General features: G+C 40.8%; 1 protein-coding gene across 6 annotated transcripts in view; it reads right to left on the reverse strand.

Moving 5' to 3' along the window:
- trappc9 (trafficking protein particle complex subunit 9) overlaps positions 1–19817 on the reverse strand; it is a 504918-nt gene that overhangs the window by 282336 nt on the left and 202765 nt on the right. For all 6 annotated transcript variants that reach the window (XM_055634173.1, XM_055634169.1, XM_055634171.1 and 3 more), the window contains one exon: positions 15620–15762. In XM_055634173.1, the coding sequence (XP_055490148.1) occupies positions 15620–15762 (143 nt within the window). The remainder of the gene's footprint in view (positions 1–15619; positions 15763–19817) is intronic.

A 19817-nucleotide genomic window follows, 5' to 3' on the forward strand; every position in this document is an offset into this window, starting at 1 on the left:
GGTGTCTGATGTGGCCATTAATGCGAAAGGACGCCTTCAACTTGTTTGGGAAATTATTAGTGCATCAATAATTGAGAAGTTCCACAAAGCTTCTGATGATGCAGCAACTGGAAAACTACTGGATTATCAGTAATCAACCTCGTCATTACCAACAGGCTATTTGCAAATTCATCTTCAATCGACTTCATATCCTTGCAGGAGGAAGATTGCGGCAAGCTGCAGTGAAGCAGCTGAGCAGAGCAGTCAACTGTGGACATGAATTTTTTCAAGGCAGCTGAACAGCAATTGCAGAGAACAGAGAGAACCACTTCATACAGCATTTATTGATCTCAATCTTCAAGATTGGCTTCAATCTTCTATGCAGAGCAGTTTGGTTCAAATAGCTGGCAAAGACTGGCTGTCCTCCAAGGTTCCTCAAAGTAAAGTTCCTCTATGTAGATATGAAAAGGCAGAATCTACTAAGATTACTCAAAACCTTTTTATAACCGTGGAGTCAAGTCCATTTGGACTTTAAACAAACGTGAAACCTCCTTTGCATTCCTGCAGTAAACATGCATTTGGAACACATACTGAAGTAGCACATTTGAATAGCTAGAATACTATTCAATTCATTGCTTCTCTGGGCAAAAATAAAAGGTCACAAATTTATCACCAGATATCTGCAAATTGCAGATTACACAGCAATGATGACATACTCAGAGGATCATTTTCAACATTACAATTTTTCTAAACATAGCACAATTTTGGACTGAAGATGTAACATGGTTTCTGACTTCCTTCGGGGGGGGATGCGACCTTTCCTGCCGTATCCCCCCGTCTCCGTGTCCGTCTGCGCTGAGGCCTATCGCGGAGCTGGCGGCCTGCAACTGCGACCCAACTTGAGGCTGCGGAGGCAGAGCCAGGACTTACCAGCACGGGGCTGGCCGACTTCGGGGCTGTGATTGCGGTGCGACCCAACTTTCGACCCGACTTTGGAGCCTCGGAGGCTCGGCCGCGGACCGGTGGACGACATCGTCGGGAGCTCGAGTTCTGTTTTCCGGAGCTCCCGCAACTACAGCTGCGTCCGCTGGACTGGAGGACGGCAGCTTCGGCAGCTTCGACCGCCCCGGGCCGCGGAGTTTGAACCGGCCCGTTTGCGGAGCACGGATTCAGCCGCGGGACTTACCTACCATCACCCGGCGGGGCCACAACATCAGAGGCTTGGATTGCCTCAGCGCAGAGGGAGAGCAAGGAGGGAAGAGACAATGACTTTGCGACTTGGGCTGTGTTGAGTGTTTGTTATTTATTCTATGTTATGACTGCAGGCTAGACTATTTGTGTTATGTTGTGTTGTGATGTGTTTACCGGAGGGACTAAAGATGGAAATTAGCTACTGGCTACAATCTTGCGTATTACATGTAAATTTTTATTAATATGCACTGTCCCTAAAATAAATAAATTACAAATTATAAAAATAAATAAATTACAAATTACAAAGATGACCAATATACTAGGGTAAGATATGACCGAGTCCCTACTATCAATATTTCAATTACATTTTAGTGTCTACCCATTTAATTGGGATCCAATATCACTAATAATCCATGAGTTCATAAAAAAACAGACCTGTACACATCTTGGAAGTATAGAGTACACATTCCGATACATTTGGATCTTTAAAAGTACACAATTCTAAAGCAACATCAAATTTGAAGGCTTGGACATATTCAATGGATGAATGTACATAGTCAATGGATGAATGTAGAAACAAGGAACTGGAGATGCTTATTTATAAAATGAGAGACAAAATGCTGGAGTAACTCAGCGGGTCATGCCGCATATCCGGAAAACATGGATATGTGACGTTTCGGGTTGGGATCCTTCTTCAGACTCCTAACCAAAACGTCACCTATCCATATTCGGAACTGGGATTTTGATGTACTGTACATCAGTGTGGATATCCGGAAGGCAGCGGCAATCGAATCAAATTCTCGGATAATTTCCAAAAAAGTAAAATGGAGCAAATTCTAAGTGACAGAGAGAAACAATAACAAATGGCACATAAATACATCAAACACTACTTTTAAGTATAACAGATGTAATTGAGACCACCATTCCGTTGTGGATTTTTATAGCCATAGCAGTTTATTCAAGCATGCCTGCTTCGTTTGCTCCAAGCCTGAAGGAGCAGGCAATACAATGAATAATGTACAACAAAGAGGATATTTCTTCTAAATGTTCGCTTTTTTTTACCCTGAACACTGAGCCACTCATTTAACATTTCTACCATTAAAATAGAGACAAACTCTTCATAGACTAGAGAGTTCTTTGTGGTCCACCTGAGTTACAATGACTACTTTATGGCTGTAAAAGTTACTCCTTAGCACATTGAATCGCTATGCTATTGTGAGATAAAGGCCTTGAAATTCACTCACGGAATGCTGAAAAAGGTCTGTGCAACCGAAAGTGGGCAAAATATTGTGTGTTTCTGCATCTCAGTACAGACACCAAATGCTGGAGTAACTCAGCGGGTCAGGCAGCATCACTGGAGAGAAGGAATGGGTGACGTTTCAGGTCGAGATCCTTCTTCAGACTGATGTCAGGGGAGGGGGAGGGACAAAGATAGAATTTAGTTGGAGACAGTAAGGCTAGTGGGAGAACTGAGAAGGGGGAGGGGGATAGAGAGGGAAAGCAAGGGCTATCTGAAGTTAGAGAAGTCAATGTTCATACTGCTGGGGTGTGAATTACCCAAGCAAAATATGAGGTGCACTTCCTCCAATTTGTGCTGGGCCTCACTCTGACAATGGAGGTGGCCCAGGACAGAAAGGTCAGATTAGCAATGGTTGTTGAAATGCTGAGCCACTGGGAGATCAAGTAAATTAAGACAGACTGAGCAAAGGTGTTCAGCGAAACGATCGCCGAGCTTGCGCTTGGTCTCGACCGATATAGAGAAGTTGACACCTGGAATAGCGGATACAGTAGATGACGTTGGAGGAGGTGCAAGTGAATCTCTGCCTCACCTGGAAAGACTGTTTGGGTCCTTGAATAGAGTCGAGAGGGGAGGTAAAGGGACAGGTGGGGGTTAGCAGTAAAATGTAGACACAAGATAGGCAGATGTTGGTATGGAGTCATAGGGTATGAAAACGAGTCCTTTGGCTCAATTTGCCCACGCCGACGAACATGCCCCATCTACACGTCCCAAAGGCCCATATCCCTTCTAAACCTATCCTATTCATTTACCTGTCCAAATGTTTTTAAATGTTGTAATAGTACCTGCCTCAACTACCTCCTCTGGTAGCTCATTTCCTTCGCTCCATAGATGCTGCTGCACCCACTGAGTTTCCCCAACATTTTGGTGTGCCTTTGATTTTCCAGCATCTGCAGTTCCTTCTTAAACACCATATACCCACCACCCTGTGTGTTACAAATTGCCCCTCAGGTTCTTATAAAATCTATCCTTCCTCACCTTAAAGCTATATCTTCTTTTTCTGGATTCCCCTACTGGGTAAAAGATTCTGCATTTACCATATACAGTCCTCTCGTGATCTTAAACACCTCTATAAGATCACCCCCTCATACTCCTATGTTCCAAGGAATAAAGTCCTAGACTGCTCAACCTCTCCCTGTAACTCAGGCCCTAGAGACCCGGCGACATCCTTGTAAATCTTCTCTGTACTCTTCCCAGCCTGACAATATATTTTCCTATACAAGGTGACCAAAACTGAATGCAATATTCCAACTGCATTGGAAGAAACTGCAGATGCTGGTTTAAACCAAAGATAGGCACAAAAAGCAGCAGGACAAGCAGCATCCCTTGAGAGAAGGAATGGGTGATGTATCGGGTCGAGACCTTTCTTCAGACTGGTTAGGGATAAGGGAAATGAGCAATATAGATGATGAGAGGTGTAGAGAGATAATGAACAACGAATGAAAGATATGCAAAAAAGTACAACGATAAAGGAAACAAGTCATTGTTAGCTGTTAGTTGGGTGAAATTGAGAAGCTAATGCGACTTGGGTAGGGAAAGGATAGAGAGAGTGGGAATGCCAGGACTACCTGAAGTTAGAGAAATCAATATTCATCCCACTGGGTTGTAAGCTGCCTAACCTGAAAAGACTGTCAGGGTACCTGGACAGAGTCGAGGGAGGAGGTAAAGGGACAAGTTGCATCTTCTGCGGTTGCAGGGGAAGGTTGGGTGGGAAGGGATGAGTTAACCAGGGAGATGTGGAGGGAACAGTCTGCGGAATGTGGAAAGGGGTGGAGATGGGAAGATGTGACTAGTGTTGGGATCCCGTTGTAGGTGGCGAAAATTTCGGAGGATTATGTGTTGTTTGCAATGGCTGATGGGGTGAAAGGTAAGGACTAGGGGGACTCTGCCTCCGTTGCGACTAGGGGGAGTTGGAGCAATTGCGGAGCTGCAGGGTACTGGGGAGACATGAGTGAGGGCCTCATCTATGATTGGAGAGGGGAACCCCCGTTCCAGAAAGAATGAGGACATCTCGGATGTGATGAGGACATCCAAATGTGGCCTCACCAATGTCTTGTGCAAATATACCATGACCTCCCAACTTCTATATTCAACACTCAAAATGATGATGGCCCAAGTGTCAACAGTCGTCTTGACCACTTCATCCACCTGTGACAACACTCTCAAGGAACTATGTACCTGCACTTCCTCTGCTCAACAACACTCGCTAGTGCCTTGCCATTCTTTGTGCAGGTCCTGCCCTAGTCTGACTTCTCAAAATGCAACACCTCGCACTTATCTGTATTAAACTCCATTAACCATCCCCAGCTCACCTGCTCAATCAATTCAGATAACCATCATTGCTATCTACAATTCCACCCACCTTCGTGTCATCTGCAAACTTGTTAATGATGCCTTGTAGATACTCATCCAAATTGTTGATATAATCCACAAACAACAAAGGACCCAGCTCAGATCCCTGAGGAATGCTACTCAACATAAGTCTCCGGTCCAAAAAACAACCTTCCTCTGAGGGGAATAATTTAAAGGAAATGTGCAGGGCCACTTAAAAAAAAACTAATTGAGTGGTGAGTGTCTGGAACACATAGACAGGGGTGGTGGTAGAAGCAGATATGATACTGGCATTTAGGAGGCTTTTAGATGGGCACATATCATTCATGCCTTCATCTCCTCCCGACTGGACTATTGTAACTCACTTCTCCTTGGCATCAGCTCCACGTACATCAACCGACTCTAACTGGTCCCGAACGCAGCCACCCGACTCATCACCCACACCAAATCCTGGCATCACATCACTCCAGTCCTCAAACAACTTCACTGGCTTCCCATCTCCCACCGCATCACCTTCAAAATCTTTATCCTCACCTACAAAGCCCTCCACCATCTGGCCCCCCCATATCTCATTGACCTCCTCTCTCCCCCTACCAACCCTCACGGTCCCTCAGATCCACATCAGCCGGTCTCCTCTCCATCCACAAGTCCAATCTCCGCAGTTTTGGGGACAGAGCCTTCTCCAGGGCAGCTCCCAGGCTCTGGAACTCCCTCCCCCAACTGATCTGCAATTCCGTGTCCCTCACCATCTTCCAGTCCAGCCTCAAGACCCATCTCTTCACCTCTGCCTATCCTTAGCCCCACGTCCCCCTCCCTTTTCATCTGTGCATTAATTGCCTCATATTGTGTTTTGAATTGAATTCTGTCTTTACTTTGTAGAAACATAGAAACATAGAAATTAGGTGCAGGAGTAGGCCATTCGGCCCTTCGAGCCTGCACCGCCATTCAATATGATCATGGCTGATCATCCAACTCAGTATCCCGTACCTGCCTTCTCTCCATACCCCTTGGCCACAAGGGCCACATCTAACTCCCTCTTAAATATAGCCAATGAACTGGCCTCAACTACCCTCTGTGGCAGAGAGGTCCAGAGATTCACCACTCTCTGTGTGAAAAAAGTTCTCCTCATCTCGGTTTTTAAAGGATTTCCCCCTTATCCTTAAGCTGTGACCCCTTGTCCTGGACTTCCCCAACATCGGGAACAATCTTCCTGCATCTAGCCTGTCCAACCCCTTAAGAATTTTGTAAGTTTCTATAAGATCCCCTCTCAATCTCCTAAATTCTAGAGAGTATAAACCAAGTCTATCCAGTCTTTCTTCATAAGACAGTCCTGACATCCCAGGAATCAGTCTGGTGAACCTTCTCTGCACTCACCTCTATGGCAATAATGTCCTTCCTCAGATTTGGAGACCAAAACTGCACGCAATACTCCAGGTGTGGTCTCACCAAGACCCTGTACAACTGCAGTAGAACCTCCCTGCTCCTATACTCAAATCCTCTTGCTATGAAAGCCAACATACCATTCACTTTCTTTACTGCCTGCTGCACCTGCATGCCTACCTTCAATGACTGGTGTACCATGACACCCAGGTCTCGCTGCATCTCCCCCTTTCCCAATCGGCCACCATTTAGATAATAGTCTGCTTTCCCGTTTCTGCCACCAAAATGGCTAACCTCACATTTATCCACATTATACTGCATCTGCCAAACATTTGCCCACTCACCCAGCCTATCCACGTCACCTTGCTGTCTCCTAGCATCCTCCTCACACCTAACACTGCCCCCCAGCTTGTGTACTAGTAATGTCTCTACTATTTATTTCATTCCCCTTACATGTTTTTCCTCTACCTGCTAAATTTTTGTAAGGTGTCCTTGAGACTCTTGAAAGGCGCCCATAAATAAAATGTATTATTATTATTATTATTATTATATTCAGGGAATGGAGAAATATGGATCATATGCAGGCAGAGAAGATTTGTTCATGTTGCATCATGTTGTCCACGGACAGTGTGGACCGCAGGGCCTGTTCCCGTACTGTTTTGAACTGTTCAATAATATCAATTTCATGGTTACTCTGAGCTAACTTCAAGTAACCCTTGCATACCCCCTCTCTCTCCATCCTTCCCCCACCAAAGTCTTACCAGCTTCAAAGTCATCTTGTTGAGTCACTGTCTATAACTCGTTCTCACCAAACACACGGCTAAAAATGGGCTGTTTCCTTTACCATCGTTACTTTTTTGCATATCTTTAATTCATTTGTTCTATATCTCTCTACATCACCGTCTATATCTCTCGTTTCCCTTTCCCCTGACTCTCAGTCAGAAGCAGGGTCTCAACCCAAAATGTCACCTATTCCTTTTCTCCAGAGATGCTGCTTGACCCGTTGAGTAACTCTAGTTTTTTGTGTCAATCATCACTCTGAGCTTAGGGCCATATTAGGCCACAGCTATTGATCGATGCAACATCAGTTTGTTGATCACTGTGACATTAAATAGGTCATGGTCATGGACATAAGAAAACCATATGTTTTTTTTCTACAGCCCACAAGAGAAGACAGGGGATGTTGATACCCCTCCAGATTTCCCCAAAGAATGGGCATTCATAAACTGAACTCATGCAGTTATGCCTTAGAGAGTAAGGCAACTGGATGCCAGGAGCACCAAACTGGAGTCCTAGAGTATCTCCACAGCAAAAAGGACGTCCTATGTGGGTAATGTTCTCCATCAGGCTGTTCAGGTCTTATGAGATCCCAAGACTCTCTCCCTCCCCCTTCCATCAATGCAGCAGCCATTCTTGAGGATTCTTTCTCCATTTCCATCTTTGAAGTATATTTACAGCATAGAGCTCAAGCTGTTCTATTAGTGGCAGCATGAAGCAAAGGAGATATGCTGAAGTAGCACATTAGCTCAAACACATTCCTTATCAAGAAGAAAATGCTGACTCAAATATCATTCATCTCACCTGGGGAACTCAATATCTGATTTACAATGAATGTAAATGAAAGATTTGTCAGTTCATTTCAATTTATAATAAGCTACCAGTGATTTACCATCTTCTTTGCTGAAAACAGAATCACATCACTAGTCCTGGTATCATAAATTCACAATCGAAAGATATAGGAAATAGCTGACATCACATGATCAGCATATCCAAAACCTAAATCTTGGCTTTCTGGATGCAGCACATCCGCCAACAAAAATAGAAAACGCAGTCAGAAGCTCTCTGTAGATAGCAAGACAACAAACTAACAGCTAAGTCATGCATTGCACTGATTGTAAAGGAAAGCAGAGTCAGTGTTTTTGTTGTTGTAGAAAACATTGCTGTAAGGTAGCACCAAGTTTATCCTGCAATCTATAAAATGACCCAGAACAAACCATTCATTTGTGTTTACAAGTAGGGATAAATAGGTTTTACACAGCTTTCAATTATGTTTTTGTTCACAAATCTTAATCATTTAATATTTCAATATTCAGACTTTAGCAAAGATTTTAATAAGCGAGTTTGGTAAACCTGATAAATGTAAGGAATCATGGGATATGTCAAAGGTTATTCGGGAAAAAAAACCTATTGTTAGCGATTCTACAAATTAATTAATCTAGAATTCTGTCAACTCAATAGCTTCCTTTCTTGTTCTGCTGTTCACACACACTACTTACACAGCCCCAGCTAGTTCAGTTCATTAATCTGCAATTATGAGATATTCAAAAAAATTAAAGAACCTATTATTTTCATTTAATCCTTAATGTGTTTGCTACTGGAATAAGAAAATATTACGTGTTTGAAACGTTTTCTTATCTTTATTCATAATTTATGTGTAAAAAGATATTTAACCTGAGGCAGGCAGCGACTGTATCAGTGTGATGTGGGCTGATGTTTTACCTACAGGCTGTGTGAATGTACCGTTAAGGCAGGGGTCAGCAACCTATGGGCCACGGGCCAGATCCGGCCCGTAACCCGAAATCATCCAGCCCACAAGTGTATTTTTTTAATGACTAGAATGTTGTTCTTGCCTCCAGTGAGACCTTGCCCAGAGTTGTCCCAGTGGACGGGCAAGGCAGCTCTCTGGGACAGTTTTGACTGGGATGGTTTTACATTGTGAAGTTCACTGTGCCCGAGTTATTGATCAGAATGAACACCCGCTCCTGTGGACACGTCTCACTGAGGAATCTGTCACAAACGGATTCCACCGCCTGTTGGTCAATAATAGGATCAATCTCATGAGCCAGTGGCCGCGTGTTCATTCTGAACTGAACTCACTATGGCATGAACCCATTATCAGAGCCACTCTGCTGCTGGATTCTAAGTTGTCCCTGCCTTCCTTCTCGAACCCTCCTCGCCCCCAACAGATGCCGAGTTCCTAGAGTGCTGGTTAAATGCGGCAGGTTGCGGTTAAATATATGAAAGCAAAGGAGATATACCCTCCTACCATCCGGGAGGCGCTATAGGTCTCTCCGTTGCCGAACCAGCAGGTCGAGGAACAGTTTCTTCCCGGCGGCTGTCACTCTACTCAACAACGTACCTCGGTGACTGCCAATCACCACCCCCCCCCCCCCCGGACTCTTATTATTATTTATTCAAATCATTTGCTATGTCGCTCTTCCAGGGAGATGTTAAATGCATTTCATTGTCTCTGTACTGTACACTGACAATGACAATTAAAATTGAATCTGAATCTGAATCTGAATCTGAAACCGGCTCCATAAGAGACTGTGGGCTGGATTAACGAACGAAAGGACCATTCTGCCCATTGTAGCGTCTGGCTGTTCGCGAGGAGTGTGAGAGAGAGTGGAGGAGTGTGGGGGGAGATTTAATTTCCAGCGGCATGCAAATGATGGACCCACAAGGGTTGACACTGCAACGGCAGTTGCGAGAGCGAGAGTCTGTTTCAACAGTTTGTTTATTTTCAGCTGAGTTAAATAAATAAAACACAAAGCGACCTGAATGATTACCATACTTACTGACAATGTCCTACATACCTGCCATTGTAAAAGTTGCATTACTATACCGCAAGGAGTGAACAAATCCAAATATATCACGGAAAACTGTAAAAGTTTGTTGCCAAAGTTCTTAAAGTCTACTGAACATAGTAGTTAGTTTGAAATACTGGTATAACAGTTATATGTTCCGAAGCATAAAGCAATAAAACACCAAAGCGTAAAGCAATAAAACCAACAAAATCATCATCGTTTTTGTACAAATGAACTATAAATACACCTAGTTAATAGTTTTGAAAGCAGTATTTTCTATCCTCAAAGAAGCAAAACTGGAAAATACGGATGAAACTCGGGGCTGTATGCACGCAGCAGCTCAGTTGGCGAGAATGTTTATCGCGAATGACCTATGACCTGGGAATGCGCATTTGAAATACCGAACTCGCATATTACACAGATTAAAAATAAAATGGCATGTACATTGAAAACTTATTTTCATAATGGCCTAAGGATATGCATATTTAGTGTTACGCTGTTAAATCCTTTCTAAAATATGACCTGCACTGTGCATTTAACTTTGTTTTTCTCTTTGCCAGTTCTAAAGAGTGTGCAATGTTAGCAATGTTACTCTTTCAAAATATTTATCTAACACGTTGAATATTAATGCATTTTAAGTTTTTATACCGACTCCACTCTTCTCACTTGTCATTTTGCTGACACAGAAACAATATATGAAAAATTGTGCCATCCTATTTAACTCTTAGCCAAGATTCTGATCTCACCTCACCATTAACATAATCTATTTCCAGCTCAAATTACATCACTGGTTTCTGGCTCCATCTCAACTCGCTTAGTGTTGACGGCCTTATTGCAGACAACTTAATACCTGTCTGAATGTATCCCATTTTGTACTTTCTATAAACCAGACTATCCAAAACTGTTGGTATATTTGCTGACAATATCACTGCCATTGGATAACAGGTATCAACGAGTTAAGAGTGCAGGTGATAGATCCATAATCTGGTTAAGAGCAGAAGATTGACGAGATCCTCAATGAAAATGACTCCTCCGTTTCTACCTCGGAAAAAGATTTGAAGAGTAGGGAACTCGGTAAAGTTAACAGCGATGTCCCGTAAAAAGTCCGTATTACAGTAGAAAAGGTGATGGATGACTTCAAAGTAGATAAATCCCCGTGGGCATGATAATGTATGCAAAAAGCTAGAGAGGAAATTGCGAGAGCTCTCACTGAGACCTATGTATCATCATTACCCACGGTGAGATCCAGGAGGGTGGTCAATGTAATGCCTTCTTTAACGGGCTGGAAACAAACAGACCAGTAAGCCTGACATTTATGGAAGGTAAGTTACTGGAGGAGATTCAGAGCCATAAGATATACAAGCAATTGGGAAGGCCTGGGTTTGGTTAAGGACAGACAGCATCATGTTGTGCATGAGATATCATGTCTCATTAATTTAATTGAATGTCAACGAGGGTGGAGTAGTAGATATGACCCATATAGACTTTGGCTGCTCTGGAAGGGGACATCTAACGAATTGTTTCTCCCAGAGTTCTGACTATATACTAGGGCACACCCCTCAACCACGTGACAACTCCTTCCCACCAAACACAGTCACGTGACCCTGCCAGTCCAAGTGCCGAGGGTTCACTCAGTAAGTGGCCTATCCACCAGGTGGCGCCACAAGAGCTATTTATTGGTCTGAAGAGTTACAATCTAAAATGTCAATTATCCATGTTCTCCAGATATGTTGCTTGGCCCACTGAGTTACTCCAGCACTGTGAATTTTAAGACCATAAGACATAGGAGAAGAACTAGGCCATTCAGCATATCATGTCTACTCGCCATTCAACCATGGCTCATCTATGTTTCACCCTCAACCACATTCTCCTGCCTTCTCCCAATAACCTTTTATACCCTTCCTAATCAAGAACCTATCAATCTTCACCTTACAAATGCCCAATGTTGGGCCTCCACAGCCATCACTCCACACTCAGACCTCCTCATTCTTACCTTTTTCTAGTCAGGGGATTAAGTGTAAACATGCCGAAAGCTTTCTTTACTGCTTATTACTGCTCATTCTACTTGTGTTGCCACTTCCAGGGAGCTGTGGAAAGAGGACCATGGGAATAGAGGGGATCTCTCTATACTGACTGGAGTTGCAGTTGTAGGAAGACCATCATCTTTGCCTAAAAACACTTTTGCAGGTATACAGTGCCATCCAGATGTATACAGTGCCCTCCATAATGTTTGGGACAAAGACCCATCATTTATTTATTTGCCTCTGTATTCCACAATTTGAGATTTGTAATAGAAAAAAATCACAAGTGGTTAAAGTGCATTGTCAGATTTTATTAAAGGGTATTTTTATACATTTTGGTTTCACCATGTAGAAATTACAGATGTGTTTATACATAGTTCCCCCATTTCAGGACACCATAATGTTTGGGACACATGGCTTCACAGGTGTTTGTAATTGCTCAGGTGTGTTTAAATGCCTCCTTAATGCAGGTATAAAAGAGCTCTCCGCACCTAGTCTTTCCTCCCATCTTTTCATCACCTTTGCAAACTTTTATTACTGTTTATCCACATGAGGACCAAAGTTGTGTCAATGAAAGTCAAAGAAGCCATTATAAAACTGAGAAACAAGAATACAACTGTTAGAGACATCAGCCAAACCTTTGGCTTAACAAAATCAACTGTTTGGAACATCATTAAGAAGAAAGAGAGCACTGGTGAGTTTACTAATCGCAAAGGGATTGGCAGGTCAAGAAAGAAAAATCCCCAATCACCTGTCCGACAGATCAGAAACAGTCTTCAGGAGTCAGGTGTGGGTTGGTCAATGACCACTGTCTGCAGAAGACTTCATCAACAGAAATACAGAGGCTACACTGCAGGATGCAAACCATTGGTTAGCTGCAAAAATAGGATGGCCGGGTTACAGTGTGCCAAGAAGTACTCAAAAGAGCAACCACAGTTCTGGAAAAAGGTCTTGTGGACAGATGAGACGAAGATTGACTTATATCAGAGTGATGGAAAGAGCAAAGTATGGAGGAGAGAAGGAACTGCCCAAGATCCAAAGCATACCACCTCATCTGTGAAACACGGTGGTGGGGGTGTTATGGCCTGGGCATGTATGACTGCTGAAGGTACTGCTCACTTATCTTCATTGATGATACACTGCTGATGGTAGTAGCATAATTAATTCTGATGTGTATGGATACATCCTATCTACTCAAGTTCAAACAAATGCCTCAAAACTCATTGGCCGGCGGTTCACTCTACAGCAAAACAATGATCCCAAACATACTGCTAAAGCTACAAAGGAGTTTTTCCAAAGCTAAAAAATGTTCAATTCTTCAGTGGCCATGTCAATCATCTGATCTGAACCCAATTGAGCATGTCTTTTATGTGCTGAAGAGAAAACTGAAACGGACTATCCCCCAAAACAAGCATAAGCTAAAGATGGCTGCAATACAGACCTGGCAGAGCATCACCAGAGAAGACACCCAGCAACTGGTGATGCCCATGAATCCAAGACTTCAAGCAATCATTGCATGCAAAGGATATGCAACAAATTACTAAACATGACTAGTTTCATTTACATGACATTGCTGTGTCCCAAACATTATGGTGCCTGAAATGGGGGGACTATGCATTTCTACATGGTATAATTGTTGAAACCAAATGTATAAAAATGGCCTTTATTAAAATCTGACAAGGTGCACTTTAACCACGTGTTATGTTTTATTACAAATCTCAAATTATGGTGTACAGAGGCAAATCAATAAACAATGGGTTTTTGTCCCAAACATTATGGAGGGCACTGTATATTTTTTGGACCGACCATCATTGGCTACTTCTTCAAAAATCTGCCTTACAAGTAATGATTATACAATATTCAATTCCATTGAATGCTCCTCAGAAGATGAAGCAGTTCATGCCAACGTAACAAGATCTTAATGACATTATGGCCCGATATCAGCTAAATAACATTAATGATGCCCTAGAATTAGGCAGTAACCAGCTACAATAATAGTCACAGCACTTTCCCCTGATACTCATTGCATCACAACTACCATGTTTCCCTGATGAACATTCCTTAGTGGTAGCAGTGGGGGGGTTGGTCACCACAGGTGAATAATGCAACTTGATCAGCCACTTAAATTCTATAGCTGAAAGAGCAGGTTAAAGGGTGTGTATCTAGCAATAATCATTTTACCCCCTGACCTTTCAGTATCTCTTCACTTTTGCAAGGTATAAGACTTATGAAATCTTTGTCATTTGCAAAGGTACATGCAGTTCCAACAACACTCAATAGTTCAGCGCCACAGGACAAAACATTTGATACCCATCTCTAAAAATTCATTTGTACTCCGACAGAGCACTACTGTTACAACATGTAATATTTTCAAAGTTCATAGCAATTTATGGGCGGGCTTTCTTTATCCTAAACCTGCAAGAACAACTTGGGGGGAAAGCAATAGTAGCTGTAACAACGTAATACATCAAAACACCATTGTGTTGGTTCTCTTTCAGGTTGCAAATAATATGCACGTGGAAATGTATCAATGTTTCCGAATTGTCACTAGATCTCATCAGCCACAACACAAGTTTAACTTCACCATAAGGACTGAAGCAAATTAAAATGACTGCCCACGGCCTTAAGGGCAATAAGAACTAACCAATAAATGCTGTCCTTTCTAGCATGCTTAAAAATGACCAAATAACTGTGTTCTAAAATCACTCCTGTGAATGGCTTTTTATACTAATTAAAAGGCAATCTAAATACAAAGTGGCTTGTATGCAGATTATTTCACAATCTTTATTTATCTATTTATTTATTTATTTATTTATTTTACAGCTTCCATTTTAATTTTAGCAAAGATGAAATAGAAAAAGAGAGAAAGAGCAAGAAATAAAGTGAAAGAGAAAGTGAATGTGTAAGAATAGAACCCCTAAACTACCAAATGGGTGTAGTCAAAGAGTGAGTAAATAAAAACGTAAAAAAATAAAAAGACAAAAACGAAAAGAAAAAAAAAAAAAAAAGTGTTGATAAACCTGCTTCATTTCTCTCCCCACCCATTACCCAGTCCGTAAATCGGTTTAATTCCGAAGTTGTGTTGCACCATACTATCCTTGTAATGAATCAATGAAAGGAATCCATATCTTTGAAAACTGCTCTGATTTTCCTGCTAAGACAAGTCTCATATCTTCAAGATGTAACGTCTCAGACATGTTTGTAATCCACATTTTAAGAGTTGGGGAAATGTATTTTTCCAAAATTTAAGTATACGTTTTTTCGCCATTATCAGGCCATAATTAAGGAAATGGCTTTGAAATATTGATAGCTCAGGGCAGGCTTCTGCTGTTCCGAAAATAATCAGTTCTGTATGGGGGTCCAGTTTTGTTTTGAATGATTTTGAGAAAATTTCAAAGATCCCTTTCCAAAAGTTATGTAGTTTTATGCAAGAGGCAAATGAGTGTGTTATAGTTGCTTCTTGAAGGAGACATCTGTCACAAATAGGAGATACATTTGAAAAAATCTTATTCAGTTTAGTCTTTGAGTAGTAGAGTCTGTGCAGTATTTTGAATTGGATTAAAATGTGTCTAACATTAATCGAACAATTATGTATACATAAGAGATATTTTTCCCATCTGTCTTTGGAAATTTTTAGGCCTAATTCCTCTTCCCATTCTCTTCTAATTGCGTCTGACGATGGAATTTCTATATTTAGAAGGATATTATACAAGTATGATGTTAGATTGTTTGACTCTGAGTTTCTATTCATACCTTCGTCTAATATATCTGGCAATTACAATTTGAAGATAAACGTTGAGGTTACATATCGTATCTCATATGGCTAGCTGTACCTTGTTGCAGGAAGTGTGCTGACTCTTGTGAAGAATACTGACGGCTCAACATCCACATGAAGTCCCAAAGAAAGATTTCTGTGGTATCCTTCACTGTGCCCTGGTCCACCAGAATATTTGAAGTTCAAAATGGCTTCCAGTGTCTGAAAAACAAAAACAAAAAATCGATATGTATATGCGTTTCAAATCTTTGGACTGCTGGAATGTGCTTTTATGGTTATATATTGAGTTGGTTAATGCTCATAATTGTGGTGATGCAGTCTACTTAAACCTCTGTACATGCAATAATAAAGTCTGAGCTTGGTATATGATCCAAATCAATCAGGGTTTAATTGTGACGGAAACTTATTTTTAATCACTTTATTTTACTTCAATTACTTGAAGTTTTATTTACTTCTGCATTGGACAAGGCATGTCTGGAAGGGATAGATAGAAGGTACTGGGTCAATATGATTTGGCCCATTTGATCCAGCATGTAATCAGAGGTTAATTTTAAATAGAAAATACACTATGTCACACCTGTGATCATACTGTAGTGAAAACAGCTGGCATGGAGACTATTGAAGAACAGCAGATAATCAATCTTTGCCATATAACCATATAACCATATAACAATTACAGCACGGAAACAGGCCATCTCGGCCCTACAAGTCCATGCCGAACACATTTTTTTCCCTTAGTCCCACCTGCCTGCACTCGTACCATAACCCTCCATTCCCTTCTCATCCATATGCCTATCCAATTTATTTTTAAATGATACCAATGAACCTGCCTCCACCACTTCCACTGGGAGCTCATTCCACACCGCCACCACTCTCTGTGTAAAGAAGTTCCCCCTCATATTACCCCTAAACTTCTGTCCCTTAATTCTGAAGTCATGTCCTCTTGTTTGATGAGTCTTGATATGAATTGAGGCCACAAATATGTTACAGATAAAAGACAAAAGGAAAATGTGTAAGGATTGGTCATAAATGATTTTAAAATACAGAAACATTAATTTTTAGCCTTGATGTTATTAACATTATTACAGGTATCTTACAAAATGAGCCAACACTGGGAAAAAGGTAATAAATCCATGAAAAACCAAATGAAAGACCACCATTTGAATTGCACTACAGATATGTTACATAAACAAAGCTGAAATCTCATGTGACTGATATAATAAGAGACATCAAGATGTTGCTAGGACATTATCAAGACATTTGTTTTACAGGATTGGTTTTGTGACATTTTGCAGTCAAAGTTGGAATGCAATAGCATTCAGTGCTAAAATCCAGGAGTTGATAATTTGTAAGTCACACATAGCTGAATAACAAATTTTGGATAGTGTAGCACACCGTATCTCATTGATTAAAAGATGGAGATGGATTAAAAGAGGACTGTGCACTGCAAACTTGTAGCTTTAGTGGGCATAAATATATAATTACTGTGTTTATGCTGCATGAAGTAACATTTCAAAAGCAGATTTGATTCGGAAGTTACTTAAACACCATCAGCAGTCATTTGGTCCAATCTGGTCTGAAAATGGTATACTTGTCTGAGTCAAACTTTTGCTTTGTTGGAACATTCATGCTTTATAACTGTCATTTATTTAGAATAAAAAATGATTCTCATGTCTTTTCACAATATCAGTTTCTTCTACGAATCTTTGTAGGTTTTAACAACGTAATTACATTAGTGTACTTCAGCATTCATAAATAAGCAGAATTGGTGAATGTTGCATGCAAACCATCATCACTTTCTGGAGACAGTCAGGAAGGCTTTTTTAGCATCGATAGAAATCACCCTAACGATTCGAATCTCACTAAATCTCAACATGGATGTGTTCCTTTTTTCATGTATCCTACATGAATGAATTAGAGCTCCAATGCTCTTGAAACAACAACTGTCAGAAAAAGAACATAGTGGAAACCCGATAATACATAGTGGTATGCGAACATGGAAACAATTAAAAAATCCTTTAAAATTGGATAATTTATCACTTCTTCTTCCTATCTTAAATAACCCCCCATTTAAACCGTCCGTGTTAGATAAAGGATTTGCAAAATGGAAAAGTTATGGAATTACAAAAGTGGGACACCTTTATCGAAAAGGTATACTTCTTTCATTCCAGGAGCTACAACAGAATTATGGACTACATCAAAATATTTTTTTTAGATACTTGCAACTTAGAGATTATATAAAATCACACACACAAGTGTATAGAACTAAGGACCCAGAAATCCTTGATGAATGTTTGAATAAACATCCTAACACAGATAAATTAATATCCTACATTTATAATATCCTGTTAGATACTGACGTCCCGTCGACGGAACCACACGGACAAGCATGTAAAATGAATTGGCTCAATCCATAACGAAGGGTATATGGGATGAAAGCTTACAACGTATACATTACTGTTCGTTAAACACCAGACACTCTTTAATACAATTAGGTACTGCATAGATTATATTACTCCAAAACAAAATTAAACAGAATTTTTCCAAATATCTCACCTATCTGTGATAAATGTCAGTACCTAGAAGTACTGTCATACCTTGGTAAATTGCATAAAAATTAAAACATTTTGAATGGATGTTTAAAAAATTATTTCTGAAGATGTTAATTTTCAACTGGATCCCAAACCAAAATTAATAATATTGGGAATATCAGAACAAAGTATAAAACTTACAACAAATCAAAAAAAATGTTGATTACAGTATAATTACTGGGAAAAAATTAATACTAAGATTTTGGAAAAATCCAACAACCCCCACAATTAAAATGTGGATTACAGAAATGTCTGAGATCTTACACTTGGAAAAAAATAGACTTGTCTTAATTGACAAACCAGAATTATTTGTTAGAATATGGTCTCCATTTATTGATTTTTTAAAGAGGTAAACTGGTTCAACACAGAAGCTGGACTGAAACCCAAGCTCAGGATTGGATGAATAACTACGCCTTATAATCTACGGACCCGTCTCCAAAACCATTATTGGTAATTTTCTTTGTTTGTTTTTTTTGTTTTTCTTTCTCTCCTTTTTTTACTCTTTATCCCTTCCTTTCTATTAGTTTATAGATCTTTCTTGCAGTTCTATCTTTAAAAAAATTCTATAAAAAGAACAGATGCTTTGTATGAATGTAATTGATAAACAAACCGTGTTGCTATTATGTGTTTACGCTTCTATCTTAAAAATAATTTAATACAAAAAAAATTAAAAAGCAAAAGAAATGCTCTTACCTTTGTACATGAGAAGTAACAATCATGAATGAAGCACAAGGTCTGGGCCCTACTAGCATATGATTTGAGTTGGACTGAGTATGAAAACACAGGCATCAAACGGAAGTGTATTAATCAATGGTATGAGCAAAGTAGCGGCACTATATGGTGAGGGAAATGGGAAGAATAAATTGAATGGTGAAGGTGGGTGGCGAATGCTTGCCAAGAGAAACAAAGGATTTGAATCCATAGGAAATTTCTTTCTATTGGGGGTTCAGTATTGATGTGGATAGAGAACTGGCTGGCAAACAGGAAGCAAAGAGTAGGAGTAAATGGGTCCTTTTCACAATGGCAGGCAGTGACTACCACAAGGCTCAGTGCTGGGACCCCAGCTATTTACAATATATATTAATGATCTGGATGAGGGAATTGAAGGCAATATCTCCAAGTTTGCGGATGACACAAAGCTGGGGGGCAGTGTTAGCTGTGAGGAGGCTGCAAGGTGACTTGGATAGGCTGGGTGAGTGGGCAAATGTTTGGCAGATGCAGTATAATGTGGATAAATGTGAGGTTATCCATTTTGGTGGCAAAAACGGGAAAGCAGACTATTATCTAAATGGTGGCCGATTGGGAAAGGGGGAGATGCAGCGAGACCTGGGTGTCATGGTACACCAGTCGTTGAAGGTAGGCATGCAGGTGCAGCAGGCAGTAAAGAAAGCGAATGGTATGTTAGCTTTCATTGCAAAAGGATTTGAGTATAGGAGCAGGGAGGTTCTACTGCAGTTGTACAGGGTCTTGGTGAGACCACACCTGGAATATTGCGTACAGTTTTGGTCTCCAAATCTGAGGAAGGACATTATTGCCATAGAGGGAGTGCAGAGAAGGTTCACCAGACTGATTCCTGGGTTGTCAGGACTGTCTTATGAAGAAAGACTGGATAGAATTGGTTTATACTCTCTAGAATTTAGGAGATTGAGAGGGGATCTTATAGAA

The sequence above is a fragment of the Leucoraja erinacea genome, chromosome 4 (assembly GCF_028641065.1).
Source record: "Leucoraja erinacea ecotype New England chromosome 4, Leri_hhj_1, whole genome shotgun sequence".
NCBI classification, from domain to species: Eukaryota; Metazoa; Chordata; class Chondrichthyes; order Rajiformes; family Rajidae; genus Leucoraja; species Leucoraja erinaceus.